Source organism: Passer domesticus, chromosome 7, assembly GCF_036417665.1.
Source record: "Passer domesticus isolate bPasDom1 chromosome 7, bPasDom1.hap1, whole genome shotgun sequence".
NCBI classification, from domain to species: Eukaryota; Metazoa; Chordata; class Aves; order Passeriformes; family Passeridae; genus Passer; species Passer domesticus.
The window spans coordinates 61,310,084-61,331,165 of NC_087480.1; the positions used below are offsets into that span (position 1 = coordinate 61,310,084).

General features: G+C 52.2%; 2 protein-coding genes across 7 annotated transcripts in view; both read left to right on the plus strand.

Moving 5' to 3' along the window:
- The window catches only part of PDE4B (phosphodiesterase 4B), a 172,680-nt gene extending 170,601 nt beyond the window's left edge, over positions 1-2,079 (plus strand). For all 6 annotated transcript variants that reach the window (XM_064429162.1, XM_064429161.1, XM_064429163.1 and 3 more), the window contains one exon: positions 54-2,079. In XM_064429162.1, coding sequence (XP_064285232.1) covers positions 54-419 — 366 coding nt within the window. In that variant the 3' untranslated portion in view covers positions 420-2,079. The remainder of the gene's footprint in view (positions 1-53) is intronic.
- A 7,768-nt stretch (positions 2,080-9,847) lies between these two features.
- Positions 9,848-21,082, plus strand: part of SGIP1 (SH3GL interacting endocytic adaptor 1) — a 52,012-nt gene continuing 40,777 nt past the window's right edge. Inside the window, exon 1 of the mRNA XM_064429160.1 lies at positions 9,848-10,176. Coding sequence (XP_064285230.1) covers positions 10,167-10,176 — 10 coding nt within the window. The 5' untranslated portion in view covers positions 9,848-10,166. The remainder of the gene's footprint in view (positions 10,177-21,082) is intronic.

Here is a 21,082-nt window from a genome sequence, read left to right on the forward strand (position 1 = left end):
CCTTTCCCTGGCTATTCCCTTGCCCTAAGTGTGCGTGCCCCTTTGTTTTCCAGGTGGGATTCATCGACTACATTGTCCATCCTCTCTGGGAGACGTGGGCTGACCTGGTGCAGCCCGACGCCCAGGACATCCTGGACACTCTGGAGGACAACAGGAACTGGTACCAGAGCATGATACCTCAGAGCCCGTCGCCTCCCCTGGAGGAGCGGGGCCAGGACTGCCAGGGCCTGATGGAGAAGTTCCAGTTTGAACTGACGCTGGAGGAGGAGGATTCGGACGGGCCCGAGAAGGACGGCGAGAGCCTCGGCTACTTCAGCAATACAGAGACGCTCTGCGTGGCCCAGCCCGGGGAGGAGGAGCCCCAGAGGGAGGCCACCATCGAGATTGTGACAGAAGACACATCTCCTGTGGACACATAATGGCCTGGCCCCGCGGGAGTGGCTTTTAAACACTTGCGGAGCTTGCGAGCGGTCTCCGACAGCCTCTGCAGCCGGGGCTGAGCCTCTGCCACGGGGCTGGCAGATCCTCCAGCTACTTGAGATTGGAGTCAGGGTTACAGATGGGGTAGGGAGTGATTGCTCAGGAAATGCACGGGTGATTTGCGTTGTGGTTTGAGCCTCGTCAGCCGAGAGCACCGCGTTGTCCTGCAGCTGGCTTGGGTCGGGCCGAGGCGGCGCTGACACACAACTGAGAGATTTTATACTGTTAGTTTTGGAGTTTATACCAGTTAGACTGATAGAAACTACTGATCAATAACTCATATCCAACCTGTCCACCTGTCTGCAGACCTGTGTGCCTTCTTTGTAAACACTTTCATGTCTTTTCAAGAGTCTCTTAATTCAACACACGGAGCTTGGTAGTTCAAAAGCGACACAAGGTGTTTCGGAATTGACGGCTACTTTTTGGATTCTTCCTGTTACCAGAAGCAGTCTTCCTTTTTTTTCGTGGGCAATACCTGTCACTTTATTGCAGTTAATCACTTTGACAGACTAAACAGAAGGGGAAACCCTCTGCTTTGCATTACTGCACCTTCAGTGTGTTCTTAATCCCCCCGGTGACCCGCTGGGAGTCACTCGGTGCCGTCGTGCGCCGTTCCCTCGCTGGGAACAGCGGGGTTTTTTGCCTCCCCGGGGTTTGGGTTTGTGGTGAGCAGGACAGAGGGCAGGGTTTTTTCCCCTGGCACAGCTCAGTCCATCCCTGAGTAAGCGTGGCAAGGCAGTGTGTGACACGCCTTCCCCCTCGGCAGCTCCCTGGAATTTGCACGCTCGGTTATTTGTGTTTCTCTGGCCTCTCGTCCACGTTCCCTAGGTTTAGGTCCACCATCCTCCTCCTCCTCCTGCACTGCCTCGAGCTCTACCACCTCCATTACTGTTTATAACAGTGTATTTATTACCTACTGTACATACTGTAATGTTTTGTAAGTTATTAATTTATATGAATTAGCATCGCCTGTCGGCGGCGATGTTAATGGGGTAGAAAACTCGGAATAAGAGTTGCCTTTTTTTCTTGTAACCTTTTGTATTGCATAAAGTCCAAGAACCTGAACATAGCTGAAGAGACAGACACAACCCAGGAAGGGCATTCGGGTGGCAGCCGCCCGTGGGGAGGGGACACCGCATCCCAGGGCAGCGAGTTTGGGAATTTTCCAGGAACGCAGAGAGGGGGAACCGAACAAAGAACTCCCCACGCCCGGGCCGGCTTTTCAATGTCACAGTGTTCCAATTTCTGAACAACCCAATGTGAATCTCTATGACAAAACAAAAATGTGAACTGATGTAATAATTGTGCTGTGAAACTTCCTCTGACAAAGCTTGTCCGGCATCGTGAGCGGTGTCAATCTCAGTTTGTAAAATATGTTTCAAGCTTTTTGGTCCAACTCGTGACTAATTAGTTCATGACAATAGCACAGTTGTGCATGATCAATGGGTTTGTTTGTCTGTTGAACACTGCATTGTTCCAGGTGGTTATTTTATTGTTCCCCAAAGTTTCACACTATGTATGTTATAGTATTCTATATTGTGTTCAGACGCATTCTTAAGAGATTTTTATATGAAGTGAATAAATGAAAGCATGACCCAGCCTGCGGCTCCTCGGGGGGCTTTTGTCAGCAAGGCAGCGTGGGCCATGTCACCACTGCTTGGGGGACAGAAAATGGGACCCTCCAAACCCAGAACCCTCCTAGAGCCAAAACCCAGAACCTCCCCCAGCTGAATCCCAGAACTCTCCTGTGGCCAAAGCCCAGAACCTTGATGTGGCCAAAACACAAAGCCCTCTGATGGCTGAAAGCCAGAACCTTCCTTGGCCAAAATCCAAAACCTCCCACACCCAAAATCCAAGACCTCTCACAGCTGAAATCCAGAATCTTCCGCAGCTGAAATCCAGAACCTTCCTTTGGCCAAAGCCCAGGACCCCCCTACAGCCAAACCCCAGAACCCTCCTGCAGCCATACCCCAGAATCCCCCATAGCTGAGACCCAGAACCTTCTTGGACCCAAAACCCCAAGCCCTCCAATGGCTGAAACCCAAAACCTCCCATATCCTAAACCCAGAACCTCCCATGGCTCAATCCCAGAACCCTCCTACAGCCAAAACTCAGAACCCTCCTACAACCAAAATGCAAAATCCTCCAGTGGCTGAAACCCAGAACCTCCAGCATTCTAAACCCAGAATCTCCATTGTCTGAAACCCAGAACCTCCAATGTCCCAAACCCAGAACCTCCAATGTCCCAAACCCAGAACCCTTCCATGTCCCAAACCCAGAACCTCCAATGTCCCAAACCCAGAACCTCCAATGTCCCAAACCCAGAACCTCCAATGTCCAAAACCCAGAACCTCCAATGTCCAAAACCCAGAACCTCCAATGTCCCAAACCCAGAACCTCCAATGTCCCAAACCCAGAACCTCCAATGTCCCAAACCCAGAACCTCCAATGTCCCAAACCCAGAACCTTCCAAGTCCCAAGCCCAGAATCTCCATGGCCAGCGCCCAGAAGCTCCATGTCCAGCCCCAGAGCCTCCATTCCCAGTGGCGCCGGTGGAGCCGTTCCTGAGGACGGGCAGAGGAGCGTTCCTGGTGGCACAGCCAGTGTTCCTGGGGCGCCTGGGCCCTCGTCCTTCCTGCGCTGGCAGCGGAGGCGACAGGAAGGCGGGCGCAGACAGGAAGCGCTGGCCGCGCACGGCCCGGCCCGCCGGAGCTTTCATGTCCCGGCCTGACCCAAAACAAGCGACTTTCCAGTAAAAAACATCCTGTGCCAGGGCAGGAGAGCGGGGCCCGGTGCCGCCCTCGCTGCGGGTGACACCGGCGGTGTCCCCTGGGGCTCCGCTGGCTTTCCCTGGATCCGCTGGCTCCCGAGTGAAGCCACGGGAAAACAAATGTGGATCTCATCCTGCATTCCCAGCCAGCGCCCCGCGGGGCAGCCGCTGCCAGGCCACCTTCTGTCACATCCCTGCTGTCCCAGTGGATCCTGGGGGATTTTCCCAGGGTTTCAACCTCAGAAACTCCTGGTGAACATTCCGTGGTAGAAACTCCTTGACGGGCCAGCAGTGATTTGTCTTTCCCAGTGGATTAACGGAATCTCAGAATTAGTTTGGGTTGGAAGGACCTTAAAGCCCACCCAGTGCCACCCCTGCCGTGGCAGGGACACCTCCCACTGTCCCCAGGCCCAGTGTCCAGCCTGGCCTTGGGCACTGCCAGGGATCCAGGGGCAGCCACAGCTGCTCTGGCAATTCTATTCCCTGCCCACCCTGCCAGGAACAATTCCTCATTCCCAGTATCCCACCTAAATCTCTCCCCTTTCAATTTAAACCATTCCCCCTTCACCCCAGCTCATCCTTCCCACGTCCCTGGGCTGTGGCAGCCATGTCCTGCCCATGGCTCCCGGGATGTGCAGGGATGGGAAAGGGCTGGGAAAGGGATGGGAAAGGGATGGGAAAGGGCTGGGAAAGGGATGGGAAAGGGATGGGAAAGGGATGGGAAAGGGATGATTGGGCTGGAAAAGCACCGGCACTTCTGGGGGGAAAGCACGACCCGGGGGAGAGCAGCAGCGCCGGGGCTGCGGGTGAAGCAGGGCCGGGGTGCCAGGGCGGGTGCCCGGGGCGGGGGCGCTCTGCCCGTGCCCCCTCCCCTCTCTCTGTCCCTTCCTGACCCAGTCCTGCCAGGCAGCTTCCCCGGGGTGCAGGCAGCCCTGGAGCCGGGAAGAGCCGCCTCTCCCTGCTCCCTCCCCGCAGCAGCAGCCGGGAAATGTTCCAGCGGCCGCCGCCCCTCCAAACCCAGCGGACCCTCCTGCTTTCCCCCTGGTTTTAGGGTGCAAACCCCGGTTCAGGTGCTGGGAGATTGGCTGGCTCAGCGCCCGCCGTTCCTCGGGGGATGAGGATTGCAGTGCCCAGCCTCACCGCCCTCCCGCCCAGAGCTGGATTGGCACGGGTTCCTTCGGCACGGGAAGGGGGAGCAGGGATGTGGAGCTTCCTCCTCGCTCCCGAGCGGGGCTGGTGGGGCTGCCCCCCTCCCTGGTGGTCCCCAGGTCACTTCCAGGGCTCCAGCAGCTCCTGCTGTGTGTGGGGTGGAAGGTGAGGGACCCCAGCTCGGGGGCTGCTCCTTCCCGGGACAGGGATGTGCAGGGATGCACAGGAATCTGTCCCCTCCGTGCTGCCACCACTAACCACAGATGTCACCAGAGCCCCTGAGCGACAGCTGGCCTTGTCCCCAAGGACATCATTTCCCACTGAGGGATTTCAGGGGGATTTCCACCAGCCCTAAACCCACCCGGGGCATCAGCCCCAGGGATGAGCAGTGGGAGCAGATCCAGCCCTTCCCAGGGAGGGGGGACAAGGGTCCCACTGAGCCCCTGCCACTGCCAGGAAACTTCTGACCCGAGGTCACCCTTGTTCACAGAGACTGCGATGCAGAGAAATAAAATAATCAACCAGCCCTGCAGCTTTCCCAGCTCAGCCTGCTCTCCTGGGGTGGCAGCTGCATTTCCATCTCCTTTTTCCCTCGTTCCATGGGAGCTGGGGATGAGCAGGGCTCGCCAGTGATGTGTGACAGAGCCAGAACCAGGGACAGGACCAAATGGCCTCAAGTGGCACCAGGGGAGGTTTGGGTTGGATATTTGGGAAAATCTCTTCATGGAAAGGGTGGCCAGATGTGGGAACAGCTGCCCAGGGCAGTGGTGAGTCCTCATTCCTGCAGGGATTTAAAGTCCATGAGGATGTGGCACTTGGGGACACGGCCAGTGGTGGCCTCAGAGGGCTCTTCCAGCCTCAGTGATTCCATGTCTCTCTGTCCCTGCAGCACAGCCCCGTGTCCCTCTGCTTGGGATGGAGCATTCCAGGTCCCGATCCAGCCATGAGGGTCTGCAGGGTGCCGGGAGCTCTTTGCCAGCCCAGGGGATTTGGGTTCACCTGGGTCTGCAGTGGATGAGCAAGGAGCAGTGAAATCGCGATGCTCTGACAGCTCTGCAGCCAAAAACAGGAAGGAGCTGGGGCAGGAGCACAAAGCCCAGATTTCATCCGAGCTGGAACGGGGCCGAGGGCTCCGGCAGCAGCAGCAGCTCCCGTGGGAGGGGGAGATGCCAGCCTGGCACTGGGGACGCTGCGGGACACGGGGACAGGGCAGTTGTGGCCCGACTGATGGGGTTTAAGGTGGGTTTGGGTGCTTTAGCTCTCCCAAATGTCCCTTCTGGGGTGACACGAGGAGCCCAAACCCAAGAATTCCCATTCCCGAGGTGCCCCTGTCCCCGAGCCCTGCTGCCAGCTCTGTTGAGGGCATTTCTGCCACCCTGGAGCGGCACCGTCCCCACCCCTGTCCCCGCACTGCCGGGGACACTGGGGACACCAGAGGGGGCGCGGGGGGGCGGCAGGACCGGGGGAGCACGAGGTGCCGGCACATCTGTCCTGCCCCGCACATCTGTCCTGCCCCGCACATCTGTCCGGTCCGCACATCTGTCCGGCCCGGCCCTGCGCAGCTGCACAGCTCCATCTGCCGAGCTCCCGGCGCTGCACAGGGCGCGGGCCGCTCCGGAGCCGGGGATGCCCCGGGAACGGGGAATGGCCGCTCCGGGGACACGGCGGGGACACGCGGAGCCGGGAGCGGCCCTGCGGGGCTCGCACAGCGCGGGCTGCACAGCTGGAGCCGGGCACAGCTGGAATCCCGCACAGCTGGAATCCCGGCACAGCTGGATCCCGGCACAGCTGGATCCCGGCACAGCTGGATCCCGGCACAGCTGGATCCCCGCACAGCTGGAATCCCGGCACAGCTGGATCCCGGCACAGCTGGATCCCCAGCACAGTTGGAACCCCCTGCACAGCTGGATCCCGCACATCTGGATCCCCAGCACAGCTGGAGGCAGATGCTCCAGGGCTCCCTCTGCCCTTGCTGCCCCAGATGTTCCCCAGCACCGCCCCCACCTCTGCCCCCTTCCCATGTTGGTTTTTTTTTCTTTTTTTTCTTTTTTTTTTTTTTTCTGTGAAAAGTCAATTTTAAGAAGAATTCAATGTTCTTTATTCGCTGTGGCCCCAGCAGACAGGCCCAAAGGTGATCAGGAGGACACCCAAAGACACCTTAAATTTTAATGGCAGGCTGCACTGGCATTTCTGAAGCTCTGGGTTATGTCAGGGCAGCGTTTGTTTCTCTGGGTTTCTTTACACAGCTGTGAAATTTTACCTCAAGGAGGCAAAAGCTCCATTCCAGTGTCGGGAACCAAAGCCCACGGGAATGGTGTGGGCAGGGGGATGAGCTCCTGCAGCACTGATCCTGGGGGCACAGGGGATGGATCCATCCGATCCTAAAGCCCATTCCAGGGACCAAACCCAAAATGGCTCAATGACTCTTCAGGGGAGGCCCGTGCTGTGAAATGGGGGTGCTCCTGCAGCCCCCCAGGCCTGCACGAGGCTCTGCCAGTGCTCCCAAAGGCCTTTCCTTGCCCCCAAAATTAAAGATGAATCGATTATCAGCACTCTGGAGCACCCGGGGCAGCTGCACCTGGTGCCCACCGGGGTGGTGCTGATTATCCTGATTAGTCCCTGGTTATCAGGGCTGAGGGAGGGCCCGGGGCTGATCCTGGAGCTGGGGAGGAAGAGCAGGAGCAGAGCAAGGTGGGAGCCAGTGTGGGGCGTGCAGGGACCCTCCCCTGGGATTTGGGGTGTTCCTGGGCCTGGTTGTGGTGGGGATTGGAGCAGGAATCCTGTGGGTGCAGTGAGTGTGTCCATCAGAAATTCCTTTTTCCTGGTGCTGTTCTCCAGCCCTGCTCCTGCTGGGATACTCTGGAGTATCCCAGAGCAGATTTGAAGTATCTGGGGTAGATTTAGATGGATGTTGGGAAGGAATTCCTGCCTGGCAGGGTGGGCAGGGGCTGGGCTGGAATTCCTAGGGCAGCTGTGGCTGCCCCTGGATCCCCAAGGCCAGGCTGGACACTGGGGCTGGAGCACCTGGGACAGTGGGAGGTGTCCCTGTCCCAGTTTTACAGGGAAGAGGAGAAAGGCTAAATCTCCCTATTTCCCGGGAGCTCCATCCCGCGGTGCCGCGACCCCGGCAGGATCAGCCCCGCGCTGAGCCCGTTCCCCCCCGGGTTTAATCCCGGCCCATGGAAGGGGCGATGCGCACACCCTGGCTGCTGTGAGCGGGGGATTTGCCCGGAGGAGGCCGGGGATTGGGGTTTTATGGGTTTTTTTTAGCAAATCCCGGCGCTGCCGCGGGGCCGCGCCGCTCGGGCTGTCACATGGAGCCGCGGCTGACTGCCGGCAGTGAGTAATGCGCTCCGTGACTCACTTTCTGCCGCTTCCATTCCCTTTTTTTTTTTTAATCTTCAGGCCCTTGACTTCATCTGTTGCTGGCAGCTCCTCCTCGTGCCTCTCCTTCGGGAGCTGCTGGAGGTTTCCAGGGCTTTTCATGGGAATTGTCCTTGAGGCGGCTCAGTGGGGCCGGGGGGCGTTTGGAAGTCACATTCCAACCTTTGGGAATACCGGCTCTGCCTCGGGGACCGGGGTGTGGTGGCAGCTGCCCTCCCCAGGGACACGGGGGTGCTCCAGGCTCTCCCTGTGCCGCGGTTCCTTGGGAAGATCCAGGGGCAGCTTTGTGGGGTTCATTTTGGGCACAGAAGGGGCAGTTTGGGGCAGGCCCCGTGGCAGGAGGGGTTTCCCAGGGCTGAGCCATCCATGGATCCAGGGGAAGCTGGAGCTGCCTGGGAGGATCCCCAGGTGTGCTGGGGGGCTGCCCAGAGCCGGTGCTGGAATTTGGTGGAAGGGGTTTTTGTGTCCATGCCTGGGAAGGGGTTTGCAGGGAAATCCTGGCTCCCCTTGTTTGCCGCAGGAATTTCAGCCCTCTGGAGCTGTGGGAAAAGGGCACTGGCTCTGCCCTGGATGTGGCACCACAGAATGCCCAGATTCAGGCTTGGCAGGGCCTTAAAGCCCATCCAGGCCTGCCATGGCAGGGACGCCTTCCCCTGGGATTGCTCCAGGCCCTTCCAGCCAGGGATGGCAATTCCGGGGCTGCGCCCGTGGGTTTTTGGGGGATTGGTGTTGTTTGGGTGCGTCCAGCAGGAATTTGGGCAGGGAAGGTGCCTGTCCATCACCAGGATGTCTCCACGTGTGCCAGCCTGGCTCCTGGCTGTTGAGGGGACAGTGGACAGCATTCCAGGGGCTGTGCTCGGCCTGGGATTAGCTCAGCATTCCCGAGGGCACTGGGCTCCGTCCCCGCGCTGGCAGAGGGGCAGGCAGGTCACAGGAGCTCCTCGCAGGGATTACAGGACCATCTGCTCAGTAATCCCGGCCCTGCTGCGGCATTCCCCAGCTGGGGCAGGGCTGGGTGCAGAGACCCTGCTCACTGATTTATCCAGACCCTCGGAGCTGCTGGGCTTTGGATTCGTTTTTTTTAATGGGAGGGAAAATAGATTTTATTTTATTTATTTTTAAATTTTTTACTGTTTCAACGGGGCAAAAATTTGATTTTCATTAATGAAAAATAGCTTTTTTTTTTTTCTTTTTTTTTCAATGGGATAAACGAGGCAGGCATTGCTCCCGCGCAGGGAGGAATCCTGGCAGCACGTGGGGCTGCGGGATGATCCCGCGGGCGCTGGTGCGGGCGGGCGGCAGCAGGGAGCTTTTCCATCCCCGCTCCGCGGTCACGTTGAGAAGGCACAGGGGCTGTCCCCAGCCCGCCGCTGCTGTCCCCGCGGGGGACACGGGGGCTCGGCGGCTCCTCCGGGGGCAGCGGGGCCGGTCCCGGTTCTGTGGGGACAGAGCCCGGGCCGGTCCCGAGGGTCCCGGGAGAATCCTGGGGGGTTCCAGCACCATTCCTGCCAGGGGGAAAAAACCCGGGACTTTGGGAGCTGGGTACAGCCGGGCTTGCCAGGGACGCTTTAAATCCCGCATTTTCTTGGATGAACCAGGCGGGATCCCCGTAATTCAGGCTGAGCACCCCGGCCCCGGGACGGGCTGGGAAGGGGAGAGGGACACGGGGGGAGCTGGTGCGGGGGGTGGCACTGCGGGGGGACACGGGGCAGGTGGCACTGGGGGGGACACGGGCACGGCCGCAGCGCTCGCAGCCCCCCCGCCGCCTCCCGGCCTCTTTTGTTCCCCGCTCCGCTCTCCCGTCATGCGAGGTTAATTCCCGGGCGCCGCTGGAAGCAGCCGGGCAGGAATTTCTCCGCATCCTCCTTTCGGGGCTGTCCCCGCGGCGGCAGCAGGGCCCGGCTCCGTCCCCGCCGCCCCCTCCCGCCGGGATCGATCCCTTTTCCGCGGCCGGGAATTGATGGCAGTGGGGTTGAGGGAGGGGAAGTGCGTCACGAGGTGCGGACAGGGGCTCTGCTTTTGGGGAAAACGGAGGGTGGGATAGGGGGGAAGGAGGGGGAAAAAAAAAAATAAATAAAAAAATAATCTGGGAACTAGGTTGGAGCGCTGCCGGGGGTGTGTCGGCAGCGAGCGCGCATGTGAGGAGCGGGAGGCGAGCCCGGCTCGCCCTCCCTGCTGCGAGCATCCTCCGCCGAGCCGGCCCGGGGATACAGGCGCAGCAGCATCCATGGCCTGCGCCTAGCGCGGCCTCCGCGCCCTCCTCCTCCTCCTCATCCTCCTCCTCCTGCTGCTGCCGCCGCCCGGGAAGCGCTGCTGAGCCGCCACCGCACTCTCCTGCGTTTTTCCAGGCTCCCGGGAAACTGAGGAATGCAATTCTGCCACCATGATGGAAGGTGGGTGATGAGCGGGGCGCGCTCCTCCGCGGGGCTCGCCCGGGCCCGCGGCTCCATCCTTTCCTAAATAAAATAATACAATAATAATAATAATTCCAGCGAACGCTCCCCTCCCCCTAATCCCGAGCCGTCGGAGGCTCGGCCGGGCTGGTGATATAACACCGAGCCCGCCAGGTTATTTGCAATTCCATCCCCAGCGCTGTGTAGGCAGCTCGGGCTGCGCGAATTCCCGGCTCTCCGCGGAGCCGCCCGGGTTTGGCTCCCGAAATCCCGGTTTTATCCCGCACACAGCTCGGGGCCGGGGCTGTGCGCCTGCCGGGTGGGCTCGGTGCTTTTCCCCGGGCGGATGAGCATCGTTTCAGTGGGAAACCAGGGAATGGCAGCTCGAGATGGTTTTTTTCTTGCCGAGCCGTGGAGATGCAGGTCGGGGGCAGGAGGAGGAGATGCTGGGTTGGGATTGCTCGGCATAAAAAAGGGGGATGAGGAGGAAATATGGGCTCCAGGCACAGGATGCTTCAGGGAGCTGTGTCTGATCCTGTGTGGGAAAAGCCTCTGGGCATGACAGGAATTTTATCCTCTGTCGTCTGTCTCGGCCGTATGTAAAGCTCTCCTTTATTATTTATCATTTTAATTCCTCCCGGAGCAGGATGCAGGGAAAGGATGTCTTGGATTTAATTGTATTTTAGCAGAATGGATACTCCAGGGCCAAGGAGAGCAAAGCATATTGAATTTTCAGGGATTTCTGGCCCGTTGGTGGCAGCAGCAGGGCCTGGCTTGGTGGAGCCTCTTCCAACCCAGGGAGCTCCCCGGAATGACAGGCAGAAATCGGGAATTGCTTCCCAGAGAATCCCCGAGATCTGGGGCTGCCCCCTGCCCAAAGTCCCCTGGAGAGGCCTCGGGGCCCGTGGGATTTCTGAGGGTTTGGGGATTTCCCTGGCCTGGGAATTGGGGTGCTGTCAGAGGCACCTGGAGCGGCCCCTCCTGGGCTGGGGTTGGAGCTTTGGTGAGAGGGAAACGAGTTTTGTTGTGCTTTAGATCCCAGGAAAAGCCTTCCCTGCTCTCCCTGGTGCTGATGAGAGTCACAAGCAAAAGGGGTTTTAATTTTAGCCCGTGACATCAAACCCATCCCACGGCAGGAGCGGGTCAGGGCAGGGAGAGTGCCGGCAAAATCCTGGCTGCTCCCGAAATTCCAACGCTCACGGAGGAGTCCATGGGGATGGACTGAAGCTGTCCTGGTGCAGGCCTTGGTCTGAGTCATTTATTCTGTTTTGAGGCTGCCTGGGGGAAGTAAATTGGGGTTTCGAGGCTCTTTTGGGATTTGGGGTTTTTGGTTTTGGGTTTTTTTGGGGTTTGGTTTTATTCCTTGAGGGTTTTGGCCTGGCAGGAGCTTTGGTCACTGCCCAGCCCCACGCTGGAGATGGATCCAAGCTCTGGCAGAGATGGAATCACTTCCATGACCCATCCATGCACGGGGAAAAAATTAAATCCTACTCATAAAAAGCGAATTATTGAACAGCTTGAAACGTTCCCCAAGTGGTTGATGCAAACCTAGAACAGGAGTTGGAAAATTAGAAATAATTCCTGGGGTTTTTTGAGTTTTGAAATAGTTGGAAATTGGTTGGATTTGTGGGAAAGTGGAACTTCAATCCAAGATGCCCCTGAAACACTTGCAGGGGTGATTTGTTTAATATCAATAATTCAATGGTTTTAACAAGCTTGGCTCAACTGGAGCTGGAACTTTTAAACCTGTGCAAAACACCCAGAGATCCTCGCAGCGAGCATCTTAAAGGGTTTAATTATCATGGTAATTAATTATTTAAATCCTTTTTCCCGTGGAGTGGTGGACACGGAGCGGGCAGTGGAGGGTGGCACAGGGCCTGAGGCCACCCGCGGCCAGCAGGATGGACCTGGCTCATGGATTCCCTTTGGATCCCTTTCCTTGGGAAAAGAGAATTCAGCTGCTTGGGCAGGGTGCAGGATGGGCCATTGTGCTGGCTATGGACATTGTGCTCAGTGTATGGAATATTCTGTCATTCTTCTGGGAGGCACAAGAAAAATGTTTGTTTTTCAAGGGTGTCTAAAAGCCCCCAATGATACCCAAAAAAAAAAAAAAAAAGTCCCAATGATACCCAAAAACCCAAGCCTGGGAGATCTTTCCAGACCCCGAAGGTGTCACAGGTGTCCCCAGGAATGGGAATCCCTCACCTCCACGGAGGGGCAGGAACATTCCATGGATTTGCCGTGCCTGGCTTTGCTCAGCCGGGTTGGGATGGGGCTCCAAGCCCCCAGAGATCCCAGCACGGATGGATCCAGAGGGGTTTGGATGCTCCCTGGGGTTTGGAAGGCTCGGAGGTGCCCCAGGAGGAGGTGAACATGCGGGCACGGAACGGGTTTGGCTCCTTTGGACCTCGGGAATTTTGGGAATGCTGCTCAGGGAGGAGCTGGGATGCTGGGGAGGCGGGAGCAGGGTGCTTCCTTTGGAGAAGCTCGTCCTGCTTTCCCTCCTCCAGAGCCCAGAACAGGGGAGGAGCCTTCCCAGAGTGGGAATTTCTCCAAAACTGGGGAGTTGGGTCACCCAGGGGATTCCATGGGAATGTTCTGCCCAGCTGGGGACAGTGGAAGTGTCCCAGCCCACGGCAGGGCTGGGGTGGGATCCAAGGTCCCTCCCAACCCAAACCAGTCTGGGACTCTCCGGTCACATCCAAACTGGAAAATCCTTCTGGAATCATCTTTTGGCCCTGGTGGGCTCCATTTTGGGATTGCTGGGCCCAGAGGCACCAAGGGCACAGCCCAAAAATCCTTTTTGTTGGTTGAAAATCAACTTTATTTTCAGGTGGTCTGGCTGCAGTCAACTTTGTTTGAATGTGCTCGGTGTGGTCTGCGGGACTCAGCAAGGAAATTACCTGGGAAAATTTGGGGGAGTTTTGGAGTTGAGGAGGCAAAATTTGGGGGAGTTTTGGAGTTGAGGAGGCAAAATTTGGGGGAGTTTTGGAGTTGAGGAGGCAAAATTTGGGGGAGTTTTGGAGTTGAGGAGGCAAAATTTGGGTTTTTTCTTTAAGAAAGCCACCAGAGGTTTGATGAAACATCATGAATTCAGTGATGGATGGAAAACCATCCCGGAAATTCCCAGAACAGGGAGTCAGGAGCGGGATTTCCCAGAGCTGGGTCAGAAGTGTTTGGCTCCAAGGAGAGCCAGGGCTTGGTGCAGGATATCCCCATCTTTGCCCTCCGAGATGGATTCTTCCAGACCTGCTGGAATTTTCTGCAGAACTGGGAAGGAAACCACTTTTTGAGGACGTAGGAGGAGATTTTTTCCCTCTTTTCCCAGGAAATGCTGAGCCTGATCCAGGGATTGGGCTGGGGGTGGGGACATCCCACCACGCTCAAGACCAAAGATGTGCTTGGAGAATTTTGGGATGTTTTTGGGGGGCTGATCCAGGTGGGTTTGGGCTGTCAGGGAGGGATTTTGTGGGAATGAGGCCTTGGGAGGGGAAAGCTTGGAAGAGAAGTGGAAAAAAGCTCTGGAGCTCTTGGGTTTGGGGTTCAAAAACAACAACAAAAACCAAACCAAACAAACAAAAAACCCCAAACAATAAAAAGAGGCAAAACCTGGGAAAAGAAACGTGGCAGAACGTAAAGAGAAAAAAGGGGGAAAACCTGGGGGGAAAAAAGTGGTAAAACCCAGAAAAATAAGGCAAAACCTAAATAAAAAAAGACAAAGCTCCTCCTTGGGGTGAGCCCAGTTTAAAATGTGCCCTTGGGCATCTGGAGCTGGTGCCCAAACGCAGGAATTTGGGGTTTCCTGCCAAGGCAGGAATTTCCTGTGTGATTCACCGGCCTCGCTCTGTTCAGGGATTGCAGGAAGGAAAATTCCAGGTGAGGTCAGGGCTGCTCACCTCGGACCCCCAGGGCGGGGTTTTATCCCTTAAAAACTGGATTTGGGGGAAATCCTGCCCTAAATGTTGATGTTGAGCCCCCAGAGCTGCTGGAGGTGAAAAATGGGATTAACCCAGAGTTTGTGGCAGGAATCCAGATCCAGTTTTGGGATTGGAGAGGAGGAACATGAAGGGAAATGGGATTAACCCAGAATGTGTCAGGAATCCCAACCGGATTTTGGGATTGGAGACGAGGAATGTGAAGGAAAATGGGATTTATCCAGAGTTTGTGAAACCCCAACCCAGTATTGGGATTGGAGAGGAGGACTATGAAGGAAAATGGGATTAACCCAGAGTTTGTTACAGGAATCTAGATCCAGTATTGGGATTGGAAAGGAGGAACGTGAAGGAAAATGGGATTTATCCAGAATTTGTGGCAGTATTGGGATTGGAGAGGAGGAAAATGAAGGAAAAGCCGGGGAGGAGGGGAAGGCAGAGCTCCTCCCCTGAGCAGTGACCTGGAAGTGCCGGGATGCTCCAGACCTGACAGTGAGGATCCATCTGCCTCGGCAGGGGAGGGACTGGGAATTCTGCCCCTTTCCTACTTATATTTATACAGAATTTCCTCAAATATATATATTTTAAAATTTGCCATATGTATATAAATTTTTCCCGTATATAAAAAAAAGTTCCCCATATTGTTATAGATATAACATTTTTCCCATATACAGATTTTAAAAAATTCCCCTATAGGGATATATTTTAAAAAATTCCCATACATATATATAATTTTTTCCCATATATATATTGAATTTTTTCCATATATAAAATTTTCCCCATATATATAAAATTTTTTCCCCATATGTGCATATAAAACACTTTTCCCCATATATACACATAAAACACTTTTCCCATGTGTAGATGTCTGTAACACTTTTCTCATATATATAAAATTAAATATATGTGCTATTTATCTACCTGTAACTATCTCTAACATTTTCCCATATACCTAGATCTCTCGATATCATTTCCCCATATATAAAAATAGAATTATTTCCCATATATATATATGTATTTTTTTTCCCCCCCATATATATATATTTTTTTTTTTCCCATTTTCCTCCCAGCCAATCTTTACCTCATTTCTTTATTCCCAGCCCGTGCACGTGACATTTTCCCCCCTCTGTGGTTTAGGACAAAGCCCCAGCACAGGCGCCTCTTCCTGGCGCTTCCGAAGGGTTCTGTGCTCTGCTCTGCTCCGGGTGTGACAGAGCAGCGGGGCTGCCAGGCCTTCCAGCTGCTGCTACTGAAATCCCCCAAAACTGAGTTCTTTTAGGTTCTTCAATTAGTTTTAATTTTAATTTTTTTTTTTTAATTTTAATGTTATTTTTTAATGTTATTTTTTCCCTGTCTTAGTGTTATTTTTTCCCCCCCGTCTCAATGTTATTTATTTTTTCCCCCCTGTCTTAATGTTAATTATATTTATTCCCCCCCCCATTTTAAGGTTATTAATTTCCCCCCCCCCCATTTTAAGGTTATTAATTTCCCCCCCCATTTTAAGGTTATTGATTTTCCCCCCCCATTTTAAGGTTATTAATTTTCCCCCCCCATTTTAAGGTTATTAATTTTCCCCCCCCATTTTAAGGTTATTAATTTTCCCCCCCCATTTTAAGGTTATTAATTTTCCCCCCCCCATTTTAAGGTTATTAATTTTCCCCCCCCATTTTAAGGTTATTAATTTTCCCCCCCATTTTAAGGTTATTAATTCCCCCCCCCCCCCATTTTAAGGTTATTTTTTCAATTGTAGTGTTTTCCCTTTAAATTTTAAATTTTTTTTCCATTTTCATTTTTGGGGCTGCCCTGTGGGAATTCCTGCCCTGCCTTGCCCAGGAAGTTTCGGTGTGGGATGGGGAAGGGGAATTCCCCAGCACGTCCCACTTTACTCTGGATTGGTGCTGGCAGTGGGAAGTTTGTTTTAAAGCAGATTTTAAATCCTGAATTGTCTGGGAAAATATTTCCTTACCCACCCAGACTGGGAAAAGCTCCTCTGGGATTGGCATTTGGGAATTTGGGTTTAAATTCTGGTTTTCTTCTTTGGTGTCTTTGTGTTTGGTTTGGTTTTTAGACAATGTATTGAGGAAAAAAATCTTAAAATTCTCCACCTGCACCTGGTCAGGAATTGAAAAGCTGAGGCTGGGATAATTAGTGGCAGATTTCAGGAATTTTGGGATAACTGGAGCAGGAAGGATGAGATTTCCCAGGCTGCCCCTGCTCCAGCTGCGCCAAGGACTTCCAGCAGCCCCACAAATAAATTAAATAAATTAAATAAATTAAATAAATTAAATAAATTAAATAAATTAAATAAATTAAATAAATTAAATAAATTAAATAAATTAAATAAATTAAATAAATTAAATAAATACATCAAATAACATATAATGTTAGATTTATGGGAACCATTACAGGCGTGCCTTGTTATTAGAGTTTATATTAATCATTAATGAATAATAAAATAATCCTGGAATGGTTTGGGTTGGAACCACCTTCAAGCTCATCCCATTCCAGCCCTGCCAGGTCAGGGACAATTCCCGATATCCCAGGTTCTTCCAAGCCCTGTCCAGCCTGGCCTTGGACATGAAATTAATTGATATAGAATTATATTAAATTAAATAAAATTAATTAATATAGAATGATTAATATATGTTACTATAACATGTCATATAAAATAATGTAAAATACAGTATATAAAATACAAACCAGATCATATACAGTATTATAAAATAATATAAAATACTAGAAAATGCAATGAATAAAATATCATATAATAGGATAAAATAATGTACAATACTATAAAATAATAATATAAAATATAATACATATAATTAATATAAAATACTAGAAAATGTCATATATAAAAGATCTAATATTGCATATATTGCATTATAAAATATAAAACAATTAAAAATATATAATATAAAATTTATTAGGATTTGTGGAAACCCAGCCTAGTATTGGGATTGGAGAGGAGGACTATGAAGGAAAATGGGATTTATCCAGAGTTTTAGCAGGAATCCAGATCCAGTATTGGGATTGGAGTGGAGGAATGCAAAGGAAAATGGGATTGACCCAGAGTTTGCACCTGGAATCCCAACTCAGTTTTGGGTAGAGGAGGACTATGAAGGAAAATGGGATTTATCCAGAGTTTGTGGAATCCCAACCTGATTTTGGGATTGGAGACGTGGAACATGAAGGAAAGTGGGATTTAGCCAGAGTTTGTGGCAGGAATTCCAACCCGGTGTTGGGATTGGAGAGGAGGAATTATCCAGAATCGGTGGGGTCTCAACCTGTTTTTGGGATTGGAGAGGTGGAACATGAAGGAAAATGGGATTTATGCAAAGTTTGTGGCTGGAATCCAGATCCAGTATTGGGATTGGAGTAGAGGAAAATGAAGGAAAATGGGATTTATCCAGAATTTGTGGCTGGAATCCCAACTCAGTTTCGGGAGAGGAGGACTATGAAGGAAAATGGGATTTATCCAGAGTTTTAGCAGGAATCCAGATCCAATATTTGGATTGGAGTGGAGGAACATAAAGGAAAATGGGATTTATCCAGAGTTTGTGGCTGGAATCCCGACCCAGTCTTGGGAGAGGAGGAGCAGTGGCACTAATTGATCCTGGCAATCCCAGGGAGGTTGGGGCTGGGTTTTTGGGAATGTTCCCTCACGGGAAGGGCTCTCCAGCCCTGGCACGGCAGCGAGTGCCCATCCCAGATAAAATGCCCGATTTACACCCAAACCTCCGGGCTGTGGGGTGACCCGCAGAGCCCCAGAGCTGGGAGGGGCGGGTTTGGACTGGGATGTGATTTAGGGCCTGTGGGGTTCTCCCTGCTGCAGCACAGCAGGTTTTTCACGTAGGAAAAGCTGATTTTTATTTACAAATCTTATATTTCTGTCATTTTTAGAGGTTTTGTGCTTCACTCGAATTGGCTGTGATTTTTTTGCCATTTATCCTGTTGGTTACAAGGTGCTTGTGTGTGCATGTGCCAGACTTGTTTTATAGGTTTTTACATTATTTTTGATGGATTCTTATGGGTTAGAGTTACTGTTTATTATTATTATTGTTTGTTATTTTGTTATGACAGGTGTAACTTATTTTTCTTGGCAATAATAGGTTGCTATGTAAACTCATTCTTTAGATTTTTTCTTATGGGAATTAACTGACTGCACTTAGCTGGAGCAGCAGGCCTCGCTCAACCACAATTTTATATTTTTCTTTTATACTATTTTTATTTGGATGTAGCATTAACCTGCCTTAGAATTGAATTTACTGCGTGACTTTTCCCTCTGGGAGTACCTGAGGATTTCAGGAGCTTTGTTTTGCTGTGCTGAGCACAGGCAGGGTTGTTCTCTCCTGGGGTTCCCACAATTTTGGGCTCTCCCAAGGAATTTAGGAGGAATTTGGAGGTTTGAGTGTCCTGGGCAAAGCAAAGGACAAGAAAATTAAATTTTAAGGTAGGGTGGTGTTACCTACAAAAAAATTGTTATTTTTAGACAAAATTTATTTACCTTTATATATATAATATATGTGTTTATATATATTATATATATTATGTTATATTATTATACAATTATATATTTATAATTTATTTACATTACATGAAATGCCTACAAAAATAATATAAAAGAAAGGCCTTATGAAATTGTGGCTTAGCTAAGTGCAGTTAGTCAATTCCCATAAGAAAGAATCTAAAGAATGAGAATCAGTTTACATAACAACCTATTATTGCCAAGAAAAATAAGTTACACCTGTCATAACAAAAGATCCATCCCATAAGAATCCACAAAAAATAATGTAAACACCCATAAAAAAGTCTTACACATTCACACATGAGCACCTTGTAACCAACAGGATAAATATAAAAAAATTACAGCCAATTTGAGTCAAACACAGTCTTTAAAAACAATATCAATGTAAGTTTTATAAATGAAAATCAGCTTTTCCTACGTGAAAAAAAATGTTTTGAGGCTGCTCAAATCCAGCTCTGAAAACCCCCCACACCCAAACCAAAGAAAAATCCATCCTGAGGGTGATTATTTCATTTTTCCCTCCTCTCCTTCTTTCCCTGCTCCTCGGTCTGTCACAGATAAATTTTATCTTCGTGCACAGATGAAGCAGAATTCATTTCAAGCAGTTTTTTACTTTTAATCATCACAAAGAGCATCCACACTGTGTTTCCTCTTGGAGAGCTGTTTTCCTCATGAGTTCCATGCTCCCAAGTGAATAATTTTCCCTCCAGGGACCTACCTCAATATTTAAAACTTAAATTTAAATTTAAAAAAAATCAGTGTTTGGGGGTCCAGAGACAACCTGGGGGTGGAGGGTGAAGGGCTGGATTTGGGGGAACAGGGTTGGTTTGCTCCTAGAATTCAGTTTTTGCTGCAGAAAATGATGTTGGTCCTTAAGAATAAAGCAGAAAATTTCGGAGTTGTAAAACAGAGTTTTAAAATTGCGGAATTCTTATGGATAGCAGGGCAAAAGGGGTTTGGAGGCGGCTGGTGCTGGGTTTGGAGAGGATGTTGTGGCTGAGGAGAGATCAGCCAGCAGCAGCTTCAGCCGGGTCTGTTCTGGCAGCCCTGGCACCTCCAGCCCAGAGAGTTCCTGTGGAATTCCCGTGGAATTCCCGTGGCTCGGGGCTGGCACCTTCATGGACGAGGTTTTTTGTTACTGTTTGTAAGGCTGAGTCTTGCCAGGACAGGTTTTGGGGAGCTTCAGCCCTGAAAGCTCCTGGCAGGGCACTGGAGGGGCAGATCCCAACCTCAGCCCAGCCCTGCTCCTCGGGATGGGGAATTCCCTGCTCCAGGGGCTCGGGAGCTGGGAAATGCCACCCTGGGATTGTCCCCCAGCTGTGTCCCTCTGTGGGCACCCGCTGGGGTTGTGGGGTTTGCTCTCAGTCACTGCAGGGGGATGTGGGGTTCCTCCCAGCACCCCTCCACAGGCAGAGCTCCCTTTGCTTCTCTTTTCCCAAAGATTCCTGGTTTTTCCCCCTCCCCTGGAGCTTCCAGCACCCTGAGCAGATGGAGCTGTTACATAACCCAGCTCCCGAGCACGTTCCTGCCACATTTGGGGTTCTGCTCTAGCAGCAGCTCAGCCCGGGGGCCTTCAGCCCCTCTGGTCTGCTTGGGGCTGAAAGGATGGATGTGGGAAAGCGGAGCACAGGATGGATGTGGGAAAGCAGAGCAAAAGGGATGGATTTGGGAAAGCGGAGCAAAAAGGATGGATTTGGGAAAGCGGAGCAAAAAGGATGGATTTGGGAAAGCGGAGCAAAAAGGATGGATTTGGGAAAGCAGAGGGTGGATGTGGGAAAGCGGAGCAGAGGGTGGATGTGGGAAAGCGGAGCAAAAAGGATGGATGTGGGAAAGCGGAGCGCAGGATGGATTTGGCAAAGCAAAGGATGGATTTGGGAAAGCAGAAGATGGATGTGGGAAAGCGGAGCAAAAGGGATGGATGTGGGAAAGCGGAGCAAAAGGGATGGATGTGGGAAAGCGGAGCAAAAGGGATGGATGTGGGAAAGCGGAGCAAAAAGGATGGATGTGGGAAAGCGGAGCAAAAGGGATGGATGTGGGAAAGCGGAGCAAAAGGGATGGATGTGGGAAAGCGGAGCAAAAGGGATGGATGTGGGAAAGCGGAGCAAAAAGGATGGATGTGGGAAAGCGGAGCAAAAGGGATGGATGTGGGAAAGCGGAGCAGAGGATGGATTTGGGAAAGCAAAGCAAAGGATGGATGTGGGAAAGCGGAGCAAAGAGGATGGATGTGGGAAAGCGGAGCAAAAAGGATGGATTTGGGAAAGCGGAGCAAAGAGGATGGATGTGGGAAAGCGGAGGATGGATGTGGGAAAGCGGAGCCAGGAATGGGGCAGGATGAGCCTGTGGGGCTCAGCTGGTTTTGTGGAATGTGTGGATCCCACAGGCTGGAAAAGCCAGGATGGGGAAGATGTCCCTGCCCGTGGGGAGCAGGGTGAGCTCTGAAATCCCC